General features: G+C 36.4%; 1 protein-coding gene across 4 annotated transcripts in view; it reads right to left on the reverse strand.

Annotated features, from left to right (window-relative positions):
• Window positions 1-27,251, reverse strand: part of LOC150076655 (RNA binding protein fox-1 homolog 2-like) — a 510,847-nt gene that overhangs the window by 236,516 nt on the left and 247,080 nt on the right. For 3 of the 4 annotated variants that reach the window (XM_090386157.1, XM_090386155.1, XM_090386156.1), the window contains exons 4-5: window positions 20,443-20,496; window positions 10,961-11,053 (exon numbers count right to left, since the gene is read on the reverse strand). In XM_090386157.1, coding sequence (XP_090242283.1) covers window positions 10,961-11,053; window positions 20,443-20,496 — 147 coding nt within the window. The remainder of the gene's footprint in view (window positions 1-10,960; window positions 11,054-20,442; window positions 20,497-27,251) is intronic. The other variant, XM_090386158.1, reaches the window with a different exon arrangement.

Consider the following 27,251-nt stretch of genomic DNA (forward strand, 5'->3'; position numbering starts at 1 on the left):
TACAGGATGGAACTCTGAGAAATAGAAATTTGAAAATCTGGGAACCCAAATCCTGTTGAAACAGAATTTAATCTGTAAAGAAATCGGTAACTTTCTACGTTATTTCTGAGTATTTTCCACAAATATATAAATTCCATGCAGATAACGCAACAGTAGTTCTTCTCCTGTCTTTTACGCAGTTGCTTTCTGCAATCGCTGAAAACAGAACTGGGAATTTGAGAATTACTTTAATGGAAGCTGGACGTGCAAACTGTTTGTGGGAGTTTCTGCAGTGTCTCAGAGGGTTAGCAATCTGGTCCGTCCGACTAATGCTCTTTCTTGGGGGTGGTGCTCTGGAGATGGAAGTGTTGTTTGATGGTTTCAGCAGCAATATTGCGCTCATGATGCTACGTAATGATATCGTGCACGCATATGCGATAGGCTGAGATTCTATGCAATCTATCTTTCGCTGTGACACACCCTGTCTATAAAGAGTGCGATCACTTGAAGTGTGTAAATATCAAATGGATAAACTATATTCAGTATGTCGACTACACAAGTAAAACGCGTAGCCATGCCCGCCCCTTGTGTATACGTGAGTGAGAGAGGAAATTGAAAATGAATAAACGAAAGCCAACTCCTGAAACCTGAATTTCTAAAAGTTCTGATTCGACGAGAACTGTCATCTAGTATAATTATAATAATAACAGTTGTCTCTATGACATCACGGTTCAGGAAGTAATTAAATATAGTTACAGGGACTAACTCCTAGCCTCGTGTCCAGGCTCCACAGAATTATAACAATGATCTTACTGTGCATTACAACTAAATAAATTACTTATTATAATTATTAGATGTTCGAACTGCATTCTGTGTAATGTTTGAAATACTGTATGCCAATTTGTTCTTCCCAGCTAAGAGTTGCTCGCTGAAGTGTTTTTTTTTTTTTGAGGATTTGTTTGCATTCTCAAACAAATCGGCAAAAAGTAATATTACCTTTCAGTTGGTTGATGGCGGCATGAGGTCTCTTATAGTATAACTAATCTCACGCAATCGCCTGCATTCTATTGGTTATTCAGTTCAAATAACTCCACAGAATAACATTAAGAAAGTAACCTCTGACCACAAACACATGCACACAAAACGTGTCATAATAGGGTAACTGAGAAGAATCTCAACTACCCATGCGTATTATATTCATAAATCGCATCTACTTTCTGGGTATTTTATCTTTTTTGCTGGATGAATAACCCAATTTTCTGGGGATTGGGAAATCTTGTTGTCTTTGCTTTAGACCGAATTATTCAGCCACAAGAGTGAAAAAAGTCCATAACAGTTCTTCTTTGCTCCATTGATGGGATTCGAACCGGAGCCTTTTCTACTCGGTGTAGGGATGAGGGTTATAATAACCATTGTACTACACGGGGAATCTCTGATTACATAAGAGAAAGACGGTTGGCACATCTTGGAAATAAAAAAAAAGGCTATCGAAATGCTAAAGACATTTTGCGATGTCATTCCTAATATGCCAAGGAAAATATTTATCAGATGCGAGTCACTATTATCAGATTTATCAAAAAAGGGAAAAAATATACATATAGAATCTATATTCAATCAAAATATAATCTGTGGATCGGTTTAAGAATGGCCATCTCATGACTAGTAGAGATTTTCATTTCTACAGTATCGAGAATTGTGAGTGTTATTTCCAATTCGGTAACTTCTGCCTCTTGAGCAGTTTTTAGAGCATATAAAACTAGCGCTGCTTAGACTGTAGCTAAAATCGTTCATGTTTTCTCAGCTCCTGTGCATGTTTAATAAAAGTATATATTTTATCAAATACTTGCAGGAGACGAAAATACACTGCTCTTTCGAATATCTTTCATCTTAGATATTCAAAGAGCTGCAATGGCAGATTTCTCTTTAACAATTCCTTAAAATCGTAATAAATTCCTAACAGCGTGTATTTATCTTTGCGATTTGGGAGACAGCATCAATAGAATTCGTCTCAGTCCTCCTGCTGATTTTTACAAGTGGAAACATGCTGTTATTTTAGCTGGGCTTTCTCTTGCATTGTGTAGACTAATTTTCTTGCTACCGAGCGATTCGGCCCAGAAGAGCGAAAAACAGTAACGAATAAAATCATAGTGGTTGAGGTAAACAAGATCTCGGAGCAAAACTAATTGCAGATAACATCAAAATCTGCTATTGTTACTGCATCCTCGTCGTGATGATTTCAAATGATGTCATTGAGCGGCAGATTTTTATAACACACAATAATAATAATAATACACTCGAACGCATGGCCCACAAAAGGGAGGCTCTTTCCCTACACCAAAGGATTCGTGCTCGCCATTAAAGACCAGGTAATCAACACCAGGAACTACAAGAAATACATCGACGACGACCCTGAAATGAGATATGACACATGTTGACGCCACCTGGTCCCAGAAACAATCCAACACATCACCGCAGGATGCATGGTAATCAACAAGACGGTGTACACTTCTAGACATGACCAAGTTGCCAGGATAATGCACCAGAAGCTAATGCAAAACACAGTTGATCAAAGAAAGTGTACTGTATCACAGGTACGAAACCCAGGCCGTACTACATACCCCTACTCACAAACTATACTGGGACCGTGCCATAATAACTGACAAGACATAACCCTCATCGACAAGAAGGAAATGGCTTACCTACCTGATTGACATTGTGGTGCTCAATACTAACAACCTCAAGAAAACCTGCAAGGGAAAGATCTGGAAGAACACAGACCGAAGACAGGAAGTCAAGAATCACCCTGTCAACCACCAACATGGTTCTAAAGAGCCTGACAGCAGTAAGCCTCTCAGACAACACTTACATGGAACTCCAGAAAGTCGTGATGCTGAACGCATACGCTAGTGAGAGAGTTCTTTGACCAATAATAGTACCTGGACATGAATAACAAACCCCAAGAAAACTACAAATTTAAAAATTTAATTATGAAATGTTAAAATATAATCGCCTAATAAATGGCAAAAAATCATGTGAAATTACTCTAATAATATTTTAAAAATTACACATTCTATGTTCATTTAATGTACTCACCAAATTAATTTAGAATTAATTTACAAATTTTTTTTATTGTAGATGGCGCTTCATTTGATAGAAGAAGTCTAATGGCTTTGTCTAATCAATGTTATTTTTTTGTATGTCGTTTGTGGATGATGGCTGTAAATTAAAAAAAAAAAAAATCTTCACCGTAAGCACTTTACAAAGAATTTGCAATATCGAAATAGAGAATATTCTTCTGTTTATTTCCAGAACTCGTGTTTATTTTCACAAAACAGAATAGTAAATGTTTGATTTTCAATGTTTTATCTATAAACGCAACCAGAGTTTCATTTAAAAATCTTTCATATGTTTTCCTTTAAAAAAAAATCAAGTTTACTTCGTTTTTTATATAAAGCTAATAAAAACATTGTGTGTAAACATAAAATATATTAATTCAGATGTGAAAAATACATTTTAATCCCATGTTTACATCAAGACCAGTACTAGTTAGTACTATAATAAAATAATGATAGTTGATAGTGGATAAGCAGTAAATAAGTAAGAAAGGTTTTAATTTATTTTATGGTGATTACCCATGGATCTTTGCGAAAAGGAGCGAAGAGTTCTTAGAGGGGGGGGGAACCTCCCTTTGGCATAAGTGGACCTTTACAGCACCAAAGGAGGAAACTATTTCCTCCTTTCGACGCTGATTTAAAACAGGGAAAGATTTCTCCCCTTTTGGCGCTGGTTCAAAATCAGGAAACAGTCCCTCCACACACACACACAACTTTGCGGCTGGTTTTAAACCCGGAATAGATCGTCCAGTCATTGCGAACCAGTGGACAGAGTTAGGCCAACTGTTTATTCCTTGTAGCAAAGATCTATCGGTAACCACCATAAATTAAATATCAATCGTAAAAAATAAGAAAGAAATTTGAAATAATTGAACAAGTAATTAGCATAATTATTACCTGTTCTTTCTGTAAACCTTATACTTAATATTATCACGAGGGCATTAGAGTTATCTGCTAAAATAATGACGAATATAAGAATCGAACCAGCCTCTATAAGAACACACACTTCTGCATCTCTTTATAATCTTTGATAACGGTGATAACCCGGATTTGACTTTAGTTATTGCTTAGAAATTAGTATTAAAGTTTAATGATATACAAAAATAAATTTTTTTGATACCAATAGTCGGTAATGCATTGCCACTCCTAAAAATTTAGTGTTTTCCCTCATTTTAAATCAAATTTTCATCAAAATTAAAAAGTATTGCTTATCGGCTATATAAAAGAATTTGCATCCTCTGTTCTGGGGATGAAAATTCTTTCAGTGTAGCACAATAATGTATAAGCTTTGGTGATGCGCTGTGTCGAAGTTGCTGACAAGGAAAAGCTCTGCGCTCTTTTCTATAAAGTTCATCGTATTATCAAATTTTAACCATGCACAGATGGATTATAACCCTTAATACCCAGGCGAAAAGGATTACAAACAAAAGATGAATGGTATCAGCCATGTTGTTTACACTGCTTATACAAAAGTGGCGGAGAATGGTGATTGAAAATTGATTCAGTTGAACGAACACCCTTTAGCAATTGTTCTCACAGATGACTTATTTCTCTTTCACTGTAACTAAAATTGAGTTTTAAAGAACTTTGGCAAGTATTTGGCAAGAACTTGCCAAATACTTGCCAAAGGAAAGAAGAAAATATATCACAAGAATTTACCTGGTTCCAAGGAGAATGTGATGGATAAAGAAACTGGAATAAGTGTTTTAATGAAGTAAGTACAATATAAATAGCTCGTTGTAACACTGGACTTTGGTTAATGGATAATTTCGTATTCATTACCTTTTAGAAAGAATTTTTCTAGTATTTTTAGTCCTTTTGCTAAAGCTTTAAGCAGTATTTATTTAACTGCAAAACATTTCTGCCATTTCTAGTTTTGTTCAGTAGAATACTGCCAAAACACGACAACGAGGTTGGATAAATAAGAAGCCTTGTTTTGCGTAGTTGTAGGGGTGTTAATGGAGCCATTACTGGAAGATACGATTGCTTTTAGTAGTCTCTGTCTCAAAGGGAAAGGTAGAAATCTCATAAAAACAAAGCTGCCATGGGACATATGCGGAAGTTGCTGAAAGGAAACAATCGATAGGCGAAAAAAATGCTTAGTGGGAACCGACGTTAAGATTGTTCTTTCAAATGCATTCTGTAACAGTAGAAGCGTCGGTTCATTATTTATTAAGGTTATTATTTTACAAGGAAAAGAAAAAAAAAAGCCAATCATTTATGATATTAACTCTCACTGAGTGAAAGAGGCATCAGAAATCGTTAAATAGAATGCAATTTCAAATTTTACTGAGAATTTCTTTCCGTCACTGAAAACTATCTAAAAAAGTATTGGTTTAATAGCCTTATCTGCCACCGTGGATTTGATGACATAAAAATACACTACCTTTGGATGGGCAGCCATGCTGCTTTCACCAAGTTAATAGTGGATGTTGGTTATCTCCATACTCAAACTAAAATATAATCTCAGACAACCAACTGCTTCATAAGTCATCTGCACCATTTAAATTGGCATAGAAAGATCAAAATGTAGATAAATAGACATATATATATATATATATATATATATATATATATATATATATATATATATATATACTGTGTTAAACGCTGTAACACTATGAATCAGAATTATGAGTACAATGAGCACTATTCAGACTGGCCCACTTTCCCGTGGTGTGGACGAGTACCCAGAATGATCTTCCCAGGTGATTGATGCTTTTGGGTAGCCAAGAGGCCAGAACAGAACAACAGAAACACACATAATACACACGAACCTACATTACCCACATATCTGGCCCTTTTTCAGTGGTATTGTTCTTCAGAGATACGAAGCGGAGTTGAACTGAAGTACTAGAAGCCGCTCTTTACAAAAACACATGTCCACACACATGCATCATAATTCAAAAGTCATATTTGGGGATTTCAGTCTCTCATTTTTAATCACTAAGAAAACAGCTATATGAAAAATTACCTGTACTAGGCCTATCAATGGCCAGATGTGGACCAACAAAAACAAGAGGGAATGTCTTCGGAGACCATATTCACCTCAGGTGACTGTAATATCCTCCAGGCTTCCCAGCTTTCATTCCCTCGGAATATCTTTTGATCGCCTGCTCAATAACGACAAGGGGAAAACAAGTGTCGACAAAACAAAACAGGCTTAGCAGTATTGAGTACGGAGAAATGTATCTTCACTGCCCTAGTATATATTCATGGCAATTCTTAATGAACTGTGATCCAGACCTTGCAGTTTGCCAACTAACACCGCGTTGCATTAACTTTATCCACTCACATCTGCTTCGAAAACGATAACAATCCCATGATGCTTAGTGAACAGATTCCACCCTACCCCATACAAGCGGTATCTACACAAAGTATAGGAAGACAACAAATGATCCTGCAGTTCGGATATGCTTCAGGAAAGCAGTAGCGATATTCAACAGAAGAAAGTCGAGGACAATCAAGCGCTATCACGACGTCACACTCAAGAAGGGTGCTTTCCACTACGCCACTCCAAAAATGCAACTTTTAGACAACGTAAACCAAATGAACTGGTTGGAATATATTACAAGATTTAAGGAGAAAGTCACTATACTTCCGTATTTCCCATCTTGTCCGGATTAACAAGAATAATAAAAAATACTTCTGCATCCATTAAAAATCTACCAATATAAAAAAAATTCTACCAGTTTATATACTCCACATCAATTCACAGATCACTAAAAAACAGGTCTACTATAACTACTCTTCCTATATTTATGGAGCACGGTAATATAGGTCAACGAGACCGCCATAATATACTTGGACGTCCAAGCAGCTTTGAGTCAACATCAAGGTACAGTTAAATCATAATATTTCTACAACATAAAAGGAAATCCAGTCAGCCCCCTTGCCATCACTATTATGCAATAGAAGATTAATAATGACTGTAAATAACAGAATAGTTAATAAACACCGTGGTCAGCGTGCCGCAAGGAGGCGTTCTTTTTGTCTCTTTTTTACTGTTATAATTCACCCATTTTCGGCAAATAAAACTAAAATAATATTCTGTGCTAATGACACGAAGCTTATACGAACCATACATTAAAACTAGGAATCTCGGGAGAATCGTGAATGACAGATAAGCTAATGCAACACTGGGAAAAATACTTTCGCATTGCCAGTTAATCCTATTAAGTCAGCGCGTATAATCTCTCTAAAGCCGATCTAACACACGTCTCACCGGAAATGAATGACATGTTCCTCAGCAGATTTGGGTATCACGATTGATGAAAAGTAAAATTTAACTTTTCATCAATCTTGATAATAAGCAGCACATTCAGTCCCTGCATATCAAGGTGTGCAAATGAAATGGATTGAACAGCAACATCTGCTTTATAATAGAGATATAAAAATCACAGAAGGAACAGGTGTATCGTGTTATTCATCCAGTGGCATTTTATGGAGCAGAAACCTAAGAGCTGTTGCCGCAACTAACATCAAAAGAATTTAATGGTGAATATTGGTTGATGAAATGGATATCATACAAATGCAAATATCCCAAAGTGATACGCACCCTCACAGCCTCAGCTTTATTCCACTCCAAAAAGGAAATCATTAGGCCAGCATAAACATGATAGCAGGCACTATAGGCATCCTATGCACTGCATTATTTGCATGCACCAATTATCAAAATATTCGAACACAAACAGACAGTTGGAAAAAAAAAACTTATAATTCTAAAACCTAATAATTAGTGGTACCAATTTTGACCTGTATGACAGCCTCAACTGTCATGGGCATGCTTTCTGCCAACCTCCGGTCGCCACTCGAATTCGTCTCCATTCCTGCGAAATAACTGCCAAACCCATTTTAGAAGAAAGGCAGTTTGGCCGCAGTTGAATCAATACTCCAATTCATCCAATGTGGTTCGGGTCGAAACTCTTGAGCCGACTGACCAAATTTCAATGTCATTATCGAACCAGTCCTGCATGATGTGGGGCGTTGTTAGGTTTGATACTGTAGCGTCCTCACTGACGTAGTACTACCATAGTGTAGGTAGCCCAGAAAATCCAAGTAGTATGATCTTCATGGTTTCAGGCACTAGTGCCCGTGTACAAAGTCTGAACCAGCTGAAAAACCTCCATACTATCAGACTGGTTCAATCAAATTTGTGGTCAAACGACACGCATAAACAGGAAGTTGTGTCCAGGCGATATCCACACCCAAACAACTCAATTGTTAAAGAAATATTAGGTAGGGATTCATGATGTCATAGCATCTTCTGCCACAGTTCTAGAGTTCCTGACCGTCGGGAACGACATGCTCTAAACACCATTTCGCTCTGGTGACCATGTTATTAGGATTTTGTGCAGCTGCCCAACGGTTAAACCCAGACGTTCCTATGGACATACTACCATTTTTTTCGCCGAGGAATTATCTACACTCTTCTAATTTTAATAATATCTGCTGCAATGGATTTTGGGAAGTTGCAGTTACGCGCACCTAAAGGGTAAAAGTGTCTTAAGTTTTCGATTCACTATCTATAACAGCTTCTAACGTACGGATGCATATAAGCAGACCTACGAGATTTTTTTGGCATCTCAAAACCAGTACGTATGCGCGCGGGGGGGGGGGGGGGTTCTAGCACAGTGCACAATATTGGTGGAGGGTTGTCTGAGTACTTTTGGTCATTGCCGTAGATTACTTCCAGGTGAATATATACACTGCTGGAAAAAATTAACAGAACAAGTAGAAAACGTGGTGTAACTCGTGCAGCTTGCGATGAATTGGAACAAAATTAGGTAAAGTTCTGTTCTCTTATGAGTTCCGTTTTAGCCTCGTTCTGGAGAGAACGAGCATTCCTCAAACATCAGAGAAAGGAACACTTACGGTGGACGTGGTGTTCTCGCGTTGGACGGAATAAGGACCAATGGTCGTACCCCTCCATGTTTTTGATAGGGGTACCGTAATTGCGCAGAGGTACCGAAAACAGATCTTCGAACCCTATGTGCGACTTTTTAGGGGTGCAATTGGCCCGATTTTCTTTTCATACATGATAACGCCACGCGCATAGAGCTTAAGTGGTGGAGGAATATCTTGAAACTGAAGATATCCAACGACTGCTGTGGCCAGCACGATCACGTAGCTTTAATCCGATCGAACATGTGTGAGGCGCCCTTGGGCGTCGCATTGCATGCCGACAGCCAACTCCTTGGTCACTTGGTGAGCTAAGGTGGTGGAAGAATGGCACTTATTGCCACAGAATCTTATAGATACCCTTACATTGAGCATGGTTCACCAGTGCCAGGCTTGTTTTGTCGTTGGAGGAGATCATACGCCGTATTGATGTCATATGACCTTATTTTCAAGCATCTTGTATCGACTTCTGTAATGTGATAATTTTGATAATTTTTATACAACCCCTATAAATGCCCCTTGTACTTGTTCGAAGTTTCTCGCTGTCTCCTCGTTTCCTCGTTATTTTATGGTACACCCCATACCAGTCTTTTTCCCCCCTTCATCGCAAGCTTCACGAGTTACACCACGTTTTCTATGTGTTCTGTTTATTTTGTCGAGCAGTGTATTAACAAATAAACACGCACCCACACCCACAATCTACAAATAAGAAGTTTGAATTTCAGTAACGGTTCTCCGCTTGACAGAGAAAAATTTTTGAAATCCAGATATTGTATTGGTGATTCCATTAGATCATGCATTCAGTGGCTGAAAACTTTACACTTTAATGAAAAGTTCGATCATTTTCTTTAGATTAATCAAGACTGTAGGATCTTGATTACTCTGTAGGGGTCTCTTTAAAACTATACAGTTCATATTTTTTCGAATAACCTTTTAATACACTTACACTACCTGTTAGTTTTCTCTAACTCAGCACTTTTCCCAATTTTTTTTATGCATTTAACCAATATATGAGATCCTCAACGTCCTCAAGATTAACTCTTGAATCTGGATCTTAGTGACATTCTTATTTCTATAAAAATACTACAAACTTAAAATCCAGGTATGTTTTAAACACAGATGGATTATACATTGAGCAAAATATTCTTGATTTGAAGCACTTACTACAATTAAAGAGATAGGATTGCTTTTCAATTTTTCAGGAAAACGATGTTCAGAAAGAAGAAAATTATATGTTGTCATATTACCAATTAGCCAATGAATAATTAATATTTGACAAGTTGATTTATGCTGCCTTTCACGTGGATATTTAGCTAGCTAATACAATGCTTTTGCTTGTGTAATTAGTGAGCAGTTTTAGTGTTAAAACATAATTGTTTGTGACTGCTTCTTACCTGTCCCTACACTGGCACCAATTTAGTTTTGTTTGAAACAGTAGACACTCTGAGAGATGGGAAAAAGATAATATTGACTAATTTACTTTAGCTACACATCTTACTTACTAAAGAGATCAGCAAAAGAAATGTCTATCGTCCCTAAACATGTATGAACCACAACGTGCTTGCTAATAACAGGCATGTGGTGTGTTGCAAGAGGACAAATTCAACTACGAAGTACAGTATTTTGGGCATTCATCAGCAGCTAGATGCAAGGCACACTCGTTTGTTGGTCTGAATATATTAAAAAGCCAACACCAAACAAATGGTCGTACCAAACACAAACACACAAAAACAGCTTTAATGCACCTTAAAAATTTCTTTCTAATTACAATTGCTCCAAACATTAGTCATATCAGCTGGTGAGATAGGTGGGGCCCTTTCCAATGCCAAAATAAATAAATAAAACAAAAAAAGGAAGGCAGACGCTCTATAAGTCCTTGCACTGATAGACATTTCTTTTCAGATTTCTACATCTAAATTTAAGATGTTTTAAGAAGTGAGTGCTATCACAAAGATAAAATCATGCACCTCTATCTTGCGTCCCTCAACCACCGTGCCGTTCAATTGCTCTCGTGCTCGATCAGCATCCGCGCTATTTGCGAAAGTTACAAAACCGAATCCCTGCATGCATGAGACAAACAAGAAACATGCATTAATATCCGTGCACCAGAACATACTGGGGCCTGCAAAGAACAAGTCAGGAAATTTTAAATTCACTCAGTGAAGACAAAGGCAATCAGCTCAGTCAAGATATTGTGTCATAAGCCCTCATGCAACACAGACCTGCATGGGCACTCTTTATTATGTGACGTACATCTAGAATTTCTACATTTCTTCTAAGGGAGGAGGTTGTCAGGGACTTGAAAAGTACAGCCAAACTCTTCAAATACTATTTTGTTAAAAGTAAGATTTAGCTAGCAATTTTTGTACATTTGTTTCAGTGCTGGCACGTGATTTATTGTAAATGATTAGGTGGCAGGTTTAAATCTGTTGGATTTTTTAGACTTCCCAAAATATAAAGTAACTAAGTGTTTTAGACAATTATTTAGATTATTATTTCTATGTATCGTTATAGGTAAAATCGATATATATCCATTCTTTCATTAATTTAAATTTGTAGGTGTTTATTGTAGTCTTTTCACCTCTGTTGATCCATTAGATGGTACCACAAGTATGTTTTTTAGTAAACCACATGGAAATTTTAATTCCCATTTGGTTTAATTCTAAAATTTAAAATAAAATTAACTTTATTTTGAAATTTTCAAGGGTGTCATTGTCAAAATTTAATATTTTAAGTTCAGAGCTGCTATTAGATTTTTTTAGCAATATATTTTATATTTTTGTATTTATGAGCTTGATATAATCTTGACGCCATCGACCTCCTTCCAGACATTCTCGATTTCGAAAACATTTTTCTCTATATCTATCTTCCTCTCCTCCTACTTTTTAAATTTTTGCCTTCCATCGATGGCTTAGATCACAAAATGAAACATTAACGGAATTTCCAGCAACTTTACGAATGTAAATGCAGGGAATCTGGAATCCATCGGGAGGAGATAGTCTCAGAAACTGAAAATGTGATGTTTTCTTAGCCTGGAAGCTGAGGAATAGTTTTAAAATCGGCAAAAGTTTAGCTGAATATCGTGTAAGATATCTGTCTGTAGAAAGAGCATGTTTCTAAGTTATAACTGTGCAGAAACACAAAGATTATTCAGAAAATTGATACAGTTCGTTAATGGAAAGTAAACATTTCAGTGTCTGTCGATAATTACCAACTTTGTTAACTGAAAACATCACAAAATGTACGACGAATATAGACATAATCGATTATCTAGTTTATTTGAGATTTCCACATTTGTAGATCTCAATTTGTTTTTGATTTAAGCTGTTTGAATGAGCGAAGCATAAATCAGCGAATTCTTAATATTTTGCGAATAAATTGCATTCGTCCACTTCAGAGCCATTTAGTGTTCATCGCCAGCTTTTGAGTTCGTTGGAATATTTCCTAATTGTGTCTGTTTGTATCTTCTACTCTTGGAGAATTCGCACGAAGAAAAAACAGAATGTAAGAGCGAATACTTTTAATTTTATTGCTCATTATTGTTGAGTAAGGACAAAAATCCAAAATGGCATTTATAATTAGGCTCTTCATGTGTGCATTCCTCTTGTCACCGTCCGCGTACTTCAGCTCTTTCGTTTTGTGTTCTTTAGCTAATTAAAGAGTGCAGTTTTATTTACACGGAATTTAAAAAATTTCGGAGTAGTATATTCTGGACTTTCTTTACGTCTTAGACTTCTTGCCAGTATGTAAATATTTATTCCACTTTCTTAAGTTGCACTGCAGCCTGTTTCTTGTATTAGTGTTCAAGCTTTATTACTGTTTGCAACACGGTAAACCTAATTTTTGTAACTGGTGAGTACCTGAAGAAAACTGTTTACTCACTTGCAGCGGCTCTCTGTTTCTTTTATCCAATGCCTTCGGTAAAATGCAAAACTCGTTAACTATCTGGTGGAAGTGGAGTAAGTAAGATGAATGGCAAGGTAGCGCGTGGCGAGGGAAAAATGCTTTTTTGCTTGCCTGTAGGTAGGAGAGAGCAGTAGGGTGGAAAATGTGTGTGCTTACATGCTGTGGACGGAGGAGTATTGAAATATTGATACGTAAGTAGACGTAATGATCTCGTGCTGGTGCAACATCCTGCTCGCTGCATCTGTAAGTTGGAAGAAACATTTGTGGTCATCAGTTGCAGGATCTGCTCAGTCCTATGGAAAACATTCTGAACAATTTTTATTTGGAGTCGGGTAATTCTTAAACTGCATTAAATATCAATTTGTTTTATGTGTTTTCGGTATATTTGGATATTAAGAGTGCTTTTAGAGATGTCGTTATTATAAATGGTGTGTTTCTTTTTAATCTAAATACAGGGCTTTCGAAACAGTTTTTACAATTTTTGAATTGATATGGATACATATTTATTATTTTCACCATTATAAAGATTAATCTCCGATGCTTCAGAGCGCTGGATCAATACCAGTACGCTCTCCAATATTTGGGTGTTGCAGAGTATAGGGAATGCTCGTTATAGCAATGATCATAATGGTGAAGCATGACTTAAAAGACCTCTGTCTTTTATCTCCAGATATAATAATTTGATTAAGCAACTTTTTTAAACCGTGTACGGCATCCTCTGCTAAAGACTTGTACAAGACATTTGTACTCTCAAAAGCAATCACAATAAGAAGAAGAAAATGGCCAAGGGAGAAGCTGTAGTTTATTATACCTTCTCTGGATCTATTGTCAATACAAAAATGCTGATCAGCGGTAAAGTTTGAATTCCTTATGTGTTGTGTAGATGATCAAAGTTTTACATCACTTCTATCGCATGACTATCGAAATCATTTTCTTATATTCGGCGAATGTCCAATAAAGAAATCTTCTCTTGGAAGATTCAGTCGAAATTTTGACAGCGACAGAGGGCGCGAGAGAAGTTTTCTTTGTATTTAACGGATGACTCGTGGAGAGAATAAAATAAATTAAAATTGCAAATCCTGCGGGGAGCAGCTGAATTTTCGCATCTGTGCAGAAGTAATTATCATATGCAAAATTTTTTTTAGAAATACACTCGCAGGAAATAACTTAGCGCTCTGCAACCCAATATCATTAACTTGAATATGAAACAGTTTTAATGAGGTTCTCACTTCCACAGATAATTTTACTCGCGAGCGAAACATGCATACGGAATTTTTCTCCTTATTATGCAGAATTTTCTTGATACTATTCATATTATTTGCCATTTCTGTTTACGTTATTTTCCTAATCCAATTTGTTTAATACGAACAGTTTTCCCTGGCAAGAATTTCCAGAACAATTTGACGTTTTAAATTAGATGAAAATTTCGTCAACAGTACTTGTTTTTCATTTCAAATGTTAGGTGTTGATTTTAACTAAATTGTATTTGCCAATAACAAACCAGGTGGCAGCACCGAGTTTGGCTGTACTATACAATACATTTAATGGCGATAGGAAAGGTAGGTCTGTCTATATGAGTACTGAAAAAAAATTACTTCATAAAAAAGGAAATGAAGATCATTATTTCTGCCCTTGCCTCCCAAAAGGCACCATGCTCTCATGCCGCTGACGCTAGTGGGTTCTATGAGTTGTGAAAAAAACAGGTATGGGAGGAAAGGATAGACAGAGAAACAGAGACAGGACAAATACAGCACAAGCAGAAGGTGTGGGGAGTTCTAGACGTCAGTGCCCTTTTATCACATCCACTACAAAATTCTCTCATATAAATGACATACATAAAATGTATACAGAAATATAATTACAAAAATGTGACAGATATCAAAAATTGGCTTATTTCTTGCTCCATCTACAGCGAAGAATATGGATTTCGTTTAGTAAATTTTTCATATTAGCAGTGTGCCCTGCAATCTCTCTGTCCGACAAAGCAGAGCATCGTATTTTGTATGAAAAGATGGCCGCGATAATTAAACGGATGAAACTGTGAGGCTACCATCCACCTTTGAGGCGTTTTTCCAGCATCGTGTGGTTTTCGTTACATCTGGTGTTCCTGGACCATTTTTAAATCCTAGAATTCACGCTGAGATTTATCACCAATCAGAATGCGAAGGCTCTTATTGGCATCCGTCCATCCGAACACAAATAACGGCTTTTCTGGCAGCAGCTTGTACTCACCATCATCGACTACATCCAGCAGTTATTTTACCTTCAGACAAAGAAAAAATAGACTGTTCCGAGATTTGGTGAATAAGTTGGATATCCTGAGACTATTTTCCATATTTAATGACGTAACTATCTGCGTACATGCACTGCTATGCAGCAGAAGCGCCAATCCATTTCTAGCAGTTTCTCATCTTCTGATTGTGGTAAAAAAAATAAGCAAATAAACTTGAGTTACCACTGTTTCTAAAAAGCAAATATGCTTTTTTAGAAACTTTATTATTTTACATTTTGAACGTGTCGTGTGTAGCCGTTCGAAAAATCAAGATATAGCACTGATTTTCGTCAATAGTTTTTTTTTTTTTTAATGAGATAACCAAAATGGTCTTATAGCGAATGTCCGACCGAAATTTAATCACAGGAATTGCAACAGGAAAATCAGAGAAGCCAGTAAAAAGCCGGTGGTTACCATCTATGTTATTTCAAGAGCATTACTTCGTTAAGGATACAGTACTATAATTTCACTTTGCTGCTGTGCCATCGCTGCTTTGAAGCTGTACAAGACCACTGGACACATGGTAGCTATAAGCGAAGATGAAAAGATGTTAATGCTATTTAGGAAACAATTTCAAGAGGTACTAAACATTGCCAAGAGAGAAAAAGCCGTCTGAAGATTGCCTAAACCAGAGACGATCAGTATCATCCATGAATTAAAAATGAGGATAAGGAGAAGGAGGAAGGAAACGGTGGTTCCCAACTGTTCACAGATACGAACAACATCCTTAAGCCCATTTGCAACTTTTAGGTCTGCATTTCGCTAAGATTTTCTGTATATGACGACAGCTGTTCCCGGTCAGCACAGCTGGTACAAATGGCACGTAGAAACTGATGATATCCGAGAATGGAATAACCAGTAAAATATCATCATGTGACTTGGTCGTTCATCACTCCTTTGGAAAGGTCTTAATTCAAAATGATCTGTAGAAATCTTTTATGGGTCATATCGTGTGGAGCTGAAACCCCTGGATTACCTTGGTAAAACATGGAGACTGGAAAGAAATGAATATGTCTGGGTTGATTACACAGGCGAATTGTAAGTGATAAACAACCTGGGATTGCTCAACATGAGTTGAAATTAGCTCTCGCAGATAACAGGATTTGCTGCTTGCACTTTGGAAGATAGTTCAAATTTACCTTGGGAGAGTGATATGAGATCTGTATGATTATAGTGGCGATCTTAATTTCTTTCAAGAACGCCAATCGGACTATTTTCGTTTATTTACTGGGAATCCTTCTAAAACACACAGATTTCCAAAATGAGACTCCTTTGAGATTGTCCGTAGAAGTAATCTTTATTATCTGCAGTTGGTTCACGTTCCATCATTAAATATAAATTTATTTTGTGCGGCGTTAATTTAAAAGAGTCATTTGGTAATTTCTTTAAAACTAATCAGCGAAGCAAAAATTATGTTCTCTTCTTTGAAAATAATTTGGAAGAATTTATTTGGTCATCTTAAAAAAAAAGAAAAAAGAAAAAGATGCCGTAATGGAGTTTCAGTGTAAAGGTGTTTGATTATACGAACTGTTTCGCCAGTGTCAAACGGCATCAAGGCTATTAATTACTGCGCGTTTAAAAGCATCTCTCGTATTAATCACCTTAAAGGTGTTTGGTGGAGTTCGTTTCTCAGCGGCAAGCTGAAGTTTGTTGAAAGAACCGCATTCACTCTTCCAGAGAGGATAGCGGCGATATTGTTATAATTACCTTCCAGGAGGTTGTTAGATGTCATTTCTATGGGATCCTACGCTTCACTAAGTAATGACATGTTTACAGAACTCCTTGAACCCTGCCATCTCAGTTAATTTGTTGTCCGCTGCTTCCCACACAGTCCGATCATAATTAATTTTAAGCCGTTTAGTGAATACGCCATCTGCGCCACTCGCCGGCTCTGACACTATTCGCCAACACTGAAGGATTTTACCAAGTTCTTCGCAGTAGAGTGAGCGAGAAAGAATTCGTCTTTATTTACACATTTGTAACCCTCCTTGTAAACACTGGCTACGCTCTTTTAAGTGCGAGGTCATTAAAGTGGATGTTTGATGTGGGATTGCTCACGTTTATTCAGTCAGTAGGCAAATGCCCATTAAGATTTGTATCTTTGTGTCCTAATAATAAAGCTACGCATAGTGAAAACTCTATTTCACCACAGATGAATACCGAGGTCATCTTTGATTCATCAAATTTCCGGGACATCAATCGTTTATTAAGAATTTTACATACGAGGAAACTAAAGTTCGCCACAACCACCATGCCGAAAAGTGTATTTAAAATTGTTTTACAGAAGGCTTTTGATGTTGGATCTGTGGATTGACAGATCGATTCTCATAAATAACTTTTAGAATTACACGATAGAAGTTAAATTGCAATTAAAAGTACACAAAATGAAGTATACTTATTTAAAAGTCCAATAGGTGGACGAGGAACTGTTAAAATGAATGCCTCTTTACTTGTAAATCAAGACAACCGAATATTTTCACCTTGCACTGGCTCTCATGGATAGCATAATGGATATAATCACCGTCCTCCCACAATGTGTGGAAAAGCACTCAGTTCGAATCCTATCAATGAAGAGCTTTTATTCCTAAAACCTCGAGTTTTGAGAAGAAAGACCATGCACCTTGTCTATAGACTTTTCTGCACAACTTGGGTGAGTCGCACAAAAATTCCATAAAAATTCCTCATGTCACTGATAAGATTCGAACTCGGGCCTCTTCCACTGAGAGTGGGAGGAAGGTTATAACCACTATGATACACACGAAGGCTGTAAAATCTGTTATGCTAGCTATTGCTATAAAACAGTTACATGGAGAGTAAGATTTATATTCAAGCCAAAAAAGATTGTTAATTCGATTGTTAATTTGGCTGTAAAGAGATCAAATGAAATAAAGTCAAATTTAAGTTTGTTGTTTGCGTTAAGTTTGACTGCAGGTTTAGTTTAGCAATTACGTTAATTATATGGGTTAATTATCACAATTTAAGTGCGGAGATAACCACTTATTTATTCGTAATGAATACACTCATAAAAGTTTTTGGCTGTGGAATGTCAGAGCAATCTCCAGTTCAAACAAATTTACATTTCGCCTGGAACATGATAAACAGCTATGTGGGAAAACCATTCACTAAAGAATGCTTATTGGAGTCACAGCGTTCACAAGGAGTTGGTTACAGCTACTCTTTTGTCTTCTCTCTTTTTCCACGTGCATAGAGAAAATTAAGTAGGACTATTGCTGTCACTGTTTTGGAAGTACAGCTAAGTTTTTAAGAGTTAAATTTAAGCAATGGCCGTATAAAATTCTCCTCATAAGAAACATAGTATGACAAGTTAAATCTTTTAAAGATTCAGATTCTTTAAAAGTTTAAGAATATTTGGTAATCCAATTATTTGCGATTTCAAAGAGGACTGTTGCTTCACAGAATTCGCTGACAGGAATCTTACGATTAACATGACAAAAAAGAATCTTCTTAATGAACAGGAGTTGCTGCCGTCGTGAGGAGAAGGATATCTCTTTTTTGTTTATCAACGGGAACTGAACCATGCAGTTTCCAGATGGTATCAAAAAGCAGCGGACTACACGAGGGCCCCAATTAGAAATAAAAATTAATTATTCAAACTAGAAACAAAACAGGAAAAGAATTTATAAATCATCTACAAGTGGCCAAGTTCCTGGTTCAAGAGACACCGCCATCAGGATGAAACTTTTGTCTCTTTAAATGCATTTCTCAGTGGAGAATAAAGTTTAGAGTTATTCTTTATATTTGCGAAAACTTTTTAATTAAAAATTCTTTCGGAATTCGAGAAAATTTTAATATATTTTTTATGGTAGTTGAAAATCATTTAATGTGTTTAAGGATCAACGACTTGTTGGTTGTCCATCCTTGCTAAGATTATTTAAACCCTTTTCATTTTGCTTGTAAAACGTAGCTTGAATAACGTTTTCTGGAAAGAAAAGTGTTTGTGGTATCTCAAACAAGAAGAGTACTCTAGAACCATGGAGAAGTTTATATTAGACTTGAATTTAATTTAAACTGGACTTGTACGTTAAGAATATAACATCTATTGCAAATGGATATCTTTAATGGATATCAAAATATTCTTTCCATCCGAAATACGTACTGGATTTCAAATTACCTAAACGAGAATTGAAGTCATTTTGGTAAAAGCCTGCTTCGCGCTGTATATCCATAAATTGTATTAATATGTATAGGGGAAAAAAATAGTAATAAATAACGAAATTTGTTAGGAAAATCATTCTTGCCTCTTGGGCTGGCCATCCTTTCTGGTAAGCGCAAATCGTTTATCATGTACGGACATATTTCTTAGAGGAGCGTTCTAATGGCCTGCTATACATAAAATGTCAGAATCTTACCATTAATCGGCATTGGAGAAAGAGAGAGAGAGAGAGAGAGAGAAAGAAAGAAAAGAATAATAATAATGACAGTTAAAAAGGAATGTAAATTACACAAATATATTGAAAAATATATGTTTTAATAATTTGAATAAAATTTAAATATTTTACTTATTAAGACATCTAGTATTCATAGATTATAATTTTCCGTTTATTTATTAATAACTGTTTAAATCAATACAATAATCTTTATTAATCGATATGTAAAACATATAAAAGTTACAGGAGAGTCACTTGAAGTTCTAGGTTTATTTGGTTGAATTTACAAGTGACATTAAAGTGAAAATATAGCTGAATATGTAAAATTTAAATGAGAACCTTTCAAGAGACTCTCTTCCAAAAAAAGTAAACTAGGAATATGCATATAAATTCATTGAACTTACAAATTCATTCCAAAGGAATAAACAAGAAATCAGCTTTAATATATATTCCGAAAGAAGTATTAAATATATGTTTTTTTTTTAATTTTAACTTTAAATTATATTAAAGGAATACGTCAGTCATTGTACTCTTAAGACAATTTTGTTTCATTTGACTTCATTAATTTTTATTTTAAGTTTCAATTCGCGTTTATAAAAACTGTAAATTTAATTTTAAATAAAATTTTATTTTATTAAAAGGGAGTTATAACGAGTTATTTGTTTAAATTATTAATTAAAACTGCTGTTTTGGCTCAACAGATGGCGCTTCAGTAATGAGATAAATTAAAGATGTTTATGCGAATAATTGAACGACGCCATGCATATTTTAAATCGGAAATAATATGAGTAAAATAAGTATTTACACACTCAGTCCTTGGACCTTTCTCTGGCATGCTGGTTGCGAAGGATTGTGCAGAATTTAAGAAAATAGACTCACTTACCTTGGAGCCCCTTTCATTAAATATAATTTCCACGTCTAAAATGGGACCAAATTGCTGAAAGAAAAATGAAAATAAATAAATCTTAGTTTATGAAACATATCTGAGAGAAATATTTGTTATTGCAATGATTAAATCACTGCTTTCTTTCAAGAATTCATTCCTTTTATAAATCAGATATCAAAAATAACCTTAATGGATTGAATTTATACTCCCAAATTGTAAATAGTGTTCATCTCTTTCCTTGTTTTCCCTCGCTGTTCTTTAAACCTAGTTAGAACACCAGTGTGGTAAGTGCCCGTCTTGATTATCGGCAAAACCATCTCTGAAGCAGGGACTGAATTCTTCCCCTCCTAGGCTTATGTTGTGTGTTTGTGGGATCGGATGTGGCTGGTTGTCGGAAAGAACTGAAGAACCGACCATAACAAGCTGATATTGAACGTGTGTCAAGAAGGAAGGGAGAAAGAAAGGAAGTGCCTTTAAACGCGAGGCGCAGCGGCTGAATCTAGTTATGTCCTTTGCCATAGAATTACCCACTCCTTATCCGAAACAATTTTCAATTTTTTTTAATGATTTCCTAATGAGGCAATTTCTACGTTATCGAAATAATAAGGTAGTTTCATGCATTTTTACTTGAATATTAAGCGAAACAATTTCTAGGATTTATTTTTGATCTGGCAAATAAAAGAGCACTTATTTCCAAACATAAGCTAAAAGGATGCCCTTTTAAGTAAATCGGAAAAGGTTATTAGTGGGCTGTTAGGTAAGACTTACATTTTGAAAGAAATTGGTTTCTATAGTAACGAAAGACGAATCCATAGCGCAAAGGTCGCAAGTAAATCAGAGCGGTTCATAAAGAGATATTGAATGTGGAGTTTTTGAATAGGGACTGTTTACAATGGTCCAGTAATGGTACGAACAATCTTGCAAATGAAAATTTTACAAATGAAGCGAACCACTACTATTTATTCTACAGTTTTAAATACTCTATAATTAAGTTCAATCCTCTTCTTTTTATCTAATGTTTACTGTTCATACCAAAGGTATGTAAATGTGCAAAAAAGTAATTTTTACCATAAACTAACCATTGACGTCCTCGTAGTTCTGATCAAAAGAATATTCGCAGAAATCTGAGCTCCTCCTTGGCTTAGTAAGAATAATTTCCGTTCCTAAAATATAATCCGGTTACTCCGTTTTCTGTAATCTGGCTGAAATTATCAGAAGTAATGGGCAATCATTACTTATCAGCCAAAATCTTCAGTGAAAGACTTATACTTACCCATTCTGGACTAAGAAAACGGTACCATAACATGCCTACTACCCTAATTCTTAACATTCGTAACTTTTGACATTCTGACCCTCATGCCGTTGCCTTGATCATGCGTTTTATTCGTTTGCTTTAATTCTCTCATTTCTCTACTTGGACAATTCTTTATCAAAGATCCTATGTTATCCTTCATTAAGCTTGTGCTGTCAAAGGTAGCACATTTCAAATTTGAGGATCAATTATTAAATTAGGACTCCAAGATAGGGATATCCCAAGTCTGTTCCTTATCAGCCTTTCAGTCTTTATACTTTTTTTTAAAAAATAAAAACCATTTCGCTGGAGATGTTCTCTTCATTTACCCTCGCTCCTCAAATTGAAAATTCCCGGTAGCACTAGTCGAAGGTGTTAAAAGTTGTTGCTTCTGCCATCATAATTTGTACATTTATAGGTTTTTGCGTTTATCCATAATACATTTGCATGTGCTCCTAGGTGTCAGTAATACAGGGAAGGTTTCCCAAGTTTAGTTTAGTGTTGTCTGTCTGTCAGCCTACCACCTCTCTCTCTCTCTCTCTCTCTCTCTCTCTCTCTCTCTCTCTCTCTCTCGCAGGAACAGTGGACGATTTAAAACAAAACTCAGAGGAAGATAACCGACAGTATTACAAAACATGCACATTCTGTTTACTTTTGTGCAAGATTCAAGACTTTTGGTTGCAGGATCAGGGCGAAACTTGAGCTCACATACATGCAGTATTACTTAAATCTCAGGATGCGGCCAACTGGAAAAATTAAAAGTACTGCTTTTGCTGTTCATTCATCCTGGGCTGTTTTCATCGCTGCAACCACATTGACAACTGGTATTTCTGCATGATAAAAATAACAGAGAAATCCAGAAAAAGCAAGCACGATATCAAATATGATACCATATGATCCACAATAAAGCATTCCCATGCAGTTGGCTTCAAAGAAATGTCTAAGATCTTGAAACCATGTCTAAGATCCTGAATACAATGAAGTTCTCTGACTCTGATTGGAATGTCTCTTGTGATCTTAAGATAACTGGATTACTCACTGTGTACAGTTTCACACAGTTCTGATATTTTTTGTCTATGAATCAGTCGTGAAAGAGAAAAAACATTATATTGTGCAGCACTGAGAGAAGAGGGAGGGATTTTTATCAGGGAGAGGTGATATAAAATACGTTCCGCTAGTTGAACCAAAAAAAGTTCTTCACCTTTTCATATAAAGCTTGGATTAATAAAATTTTTGTTAAGGCCCTGGATAAAGAAGGAAGTGGACGTTGCCACCTAAGGGAAATGTTTGCCAATTTAACAGATGCACTGAAAGCAGGCATTTTCATTGGTTCTCAAAAGAAACTACTCAAAGATGATGTATTGAAACAAAGCTGCAGGATACTGAACTAGCACTTTGGCGATCGCTTAAAGTAGCTGCGTAAGAATTTCTAGGAAGAAGAAAAAAAGATATGAATCTCTGGTCTCAATTTTACTGCAATGTTACGAAGACATTATCTTCCGAATTTCTTATAAAATTAATTTTTCTTCATTCCCATCTCCCTATTTTTCCTCAAAATTTGGGGAATGAACAAGGCGAACTCTTTCATTTCCACTCTATTACTAGTTTCTTAAGAGCCATTTAAGAATTTCTTAAAGTTACTCAAGCGTTTCTTAAATACCGGGAATGCTTTGGAATTCCTGTTGGGTTAAAATCTTTGTCTAGCTGTCTTGTTTGAGGCATGATTCTAAACTTAATTTAAAATTACTGCACGAACTTATTTAATAAAATTATCACTATGATGGACTACGCTACAAGTTGCTATTCACGAGATCTTTCCACTCTTTTACGTACAGTTTTAGTTGAACAAATGATAGGAGAATTAGCCCACATTAGTATCCGGGTTTGAGACGGAATTAGAGTTCCACCAACTTGAATACAATGGTAAACCATGATCATCATTAGTCAAACTTCAGTACAGCTGTTCAATAACTTTCATTTAGATGCAGACCAATGGACAGCGAATATAGACAGATTCAGTTAAGGCTGAGTATGAATTGTACTTTTTGTAAACTATATATTTTAGTTGTTGAGCTTCAAGTTTTGTAATAGTATGTATTAATCTAGCCTTAATGCTGTCAACGCTTCGCATGTTTTACAAAACTCACCTCCAGTTCCCCTTGGTTTAATGCAATAGAGTAAAGTAGTCAAAATTAAGAACTAGAATCTTAATCCCCCACCCGCCCCACGCACATGAAGATGCATCCTGAATAGTGGATTGCCATTCTACACTAAAATTCGCAGTTCGAACGAACAACGAGCTTTCTGATTTCTTTCGTTGAATGTAATTAAACAACGGGAGAGATTAAATTAAATGACATAAGGAATGTCGGGAAATCGCTTAGTGCACACCTCTTGATTCCGTCAGTGAAAAATGCGCTCTTAACATTTTATATTTTTGAAAATTCGGTTGGTAATTATGAGGCATTTAAGATTCATTTGGAAATACTTTTGTTTAAACCAAGAAATTTTATCTAATGATTCAAAACACCTTATTTTTAAATCGGAATGAGTAATCATTCGGATTTAAAAATTGTCGACTACATTTTGTATTACTAGAATGAGGTGAAAGTTCCATTGAGGTATGTTTTTATATTTTTCTATTTTCCATTAAAACTCTGTTTTCAACTGCTGAAAGGTAAATTTCTGAGAGCGGGGCTCAAACTTCAATGCACATAGGAAGATGGATACTTGTTTATAGTGTAGTGTCTAAAATGCCCTCATATCCACCAGAAAATCGCTAATTTTATAATACTGTCTATCGATAGAAGTGGATCGGACTTTGAGGGTTTGATTTCGAATATGCAAATCTCGGGGATGACATTGTAAAATCCATGTCTGCATTAGTTTTTTTTTTTTTTATAAAAACCCCAAACACGAGAGGTATTAGGACCTATAGTACTTAATACCGTGCTTCGGTTAGAGGTTGAGAAGACGAGAGAAGATATTTGTTGGCATTGGACTTGAACTTCTGTAGACTGTAATTTTCAGGAAATACGTACGGAGGAAGGTTGTTCCAGAAAACGGCAGTTGAATGAATAAATGAGGAAGATGAAAAGTTGGTTCTCTGAGTTCGAAGTTGGACAGTAAATGGATGTTGGCTGGTGGCTGCACGTGTTCTGACTGTTTTGAAAGAGAGAGAGAGAGTGGGAATTATAGAAGCAAATTGAGAAGAACAGTGCCCATGGAAGTATCTGTAGAAGAGGCATGCAGCAGAAACAGTGTGTCTATGAGAAAGCGAGTGGAGAGACTCTGTTAGAGATGAATCATTAATTAACCTAACTGCCCTCTTCTGAATGGAATCAAGAAGCCTGAGACAGGTTTTGGGGGCACCACCCCAGATGTGGGAACAATATTCCATGGCAGGGCGGATTTGCAATTTATACAGAGTGAGCAGTTGTTTGGAAGAAAAGTAATGTCGAGAGCGAAAGGGTAAACCAAGTTTTTTAGATACAGAGGAAGAAATATTTATAATGTGCTTGTGCCAAGAGAGATTAGAAGTCAGGGTATTCCCCAAAAGAGATATATCATTTTGCCTAGAAATCGAAGTGTCATCAAAGATAAACATAGGAGCAGAAGAATCCTTTTTGCGAGATATAAGACAAGACTCGTTTTAGAAGGGTTGAAATCAACTAAGTTGTCTTTTCCCCACTGGAGAATTACCTGGAGATCTGCATTTAAGGAATTGATAGCAGATTTTCGAGAAGTTGAAGCTCATTGAACAGGGCAAGGTTTCTTAAAATGGAAAGTGGAATGCAATGTGCTATCATCGGCAAAACTATGGATAGCATTTCCATAATTTGAAAGAAGGTCATTGTTATACAAGAGGAAAAGAGTGAGGGAAAGAACTGAACCTTGGGGGACACCGGCATTAGTGGAGAAGTTGGAAGACAGAGAGCCATCTACCATTACACTTAGTGACCGATCAGAGAGAAAACTGGATAATCAATTACAAAAAACAGTTGGCAAACCATAAAATGGAAGCTTGTTTAGAAGACCTTTATGCCAAACACGATCAAAAGCCTTTGAGATGTCAAGAGCAACTACTTGTGTTTCACCGAACCTTTCCATTGAATTAGTCCATAAATGCGTAGCCAGAATATCACCAGTGGATCGACACTGACGGAATCCATACTGGCGATCGTTGATCAGAAGGAAGGTTTCTAGACAGTTTAAGAGTTGGCGGTTAATTGATTTCTCCATTACTTTAGAAAGAGTAGAAGTAATTGCAATGGGACGATAATTGGATGGGAGGGATTTGTCACCCTTTTTAGGAACTGGCTGGATATGAGCAAATTTCCAAGCAGAAGGAAAAACACCTTTAGAATAAGAAAGTGAAAAAAGGCGGCAAAGAATAGGAGTAAGTTCAGGAGCACAGGTTTTGAGAACAAGTGGAGAAATACCATCAGGACCTGGAGCTTTCTTAGCATCGAGATTCATCAAAATCCTTCTGATATCCTTTTGACGGAAGACCACAGGAGGCATTGAATGGAACGTATTGGGAATGGTGTGAGATGTTTTGCCAAGATCATTAATACAGGAGTTGGAAGAAAAATGGGATGCTAGCAGGTCAGCTTTATCCTTGGCTGAACCATCTGGTTTGGACAGAGGTGGGAGCAGAGATGGGCAAAAGTTGCTGCCAATACCTTTGGCAAGAGACCAGAATGCTCGGCTACCATCAGGGCAAGAAGCAAGTTTTCTACTCTTAGCCTGTTCAAACTCTAGTTTGCATTGATTAATAACTGCTTTACAATTGTTGCGAGCTTTGGTGTAGGCAGAAAATGAAACTGAAGAATTAGAAACAAGCAATTACGATATGCAACATTCTTCTCTTGAACAGCCTTAGCACATTTATTGGAAAACCAAGTTTTAGATAAAGGACGAGATTTTAAAGTGGAGTGTGGGATAAAGGATTCCATTCCTGCAAGAATAAATTTACTGACACAATCTGAGCAAATTTTAACATCAAAAGTTTTGAAACAGTAATCCGACCAAGGAAAAGAAGAAAAGAAATCTCGCAGGTCATCCCATTTTGCGTTCTTGTGATGGCAAACAATACGAGGTTGGGAATAGCCATGATATAAAGGCTCCATTGGAGAAGAGACAATCACCTTGTAGTCGTCTGAAGTGTGCCTAAAGGACCACTCACTTTGACCATGTACTTAGAAGAGTTGTTTGTGAGAAAAAGATCAAGCGTGTTGGCTGTATGGTTTCCATCTGCACCCATACAGCTATGGGTGCAGATGGAATTCCCCAGTTCATGCTCAGATGCGTGGGCCCATATATCATTCAGCCCATTGTTACCATCTTCAATACAATAATAACCAAAGACATCTTTCCCCAGCAGTGGAATGTCTATTTGGTTCTTATTTTCGCACCCGAAAATAAAAACGCCATCATTAGAGAAACACTTCAGACCCATCTCCAATTCCTCATGTGTCCTGAAACTACTAGAAAGTACCCTTCTGCCAACTTT

Source organism: Mastigoproctus giganteus, chromosome 12, assembly GCF_048544385.1.
Source record: "Mastigoproctus giganteus isolate SK-2022 chromosome 12, ASM4854438v1, whole genome shotgun sequence".
In the NCBI taxonomy this organism is placed as follows: Eukaryota; Metazoa; Arthropoda; class Arachnida; order Uropygi; family Thelyphonidae; genus Mastigoproctus; species Mastigoproctus giganteus.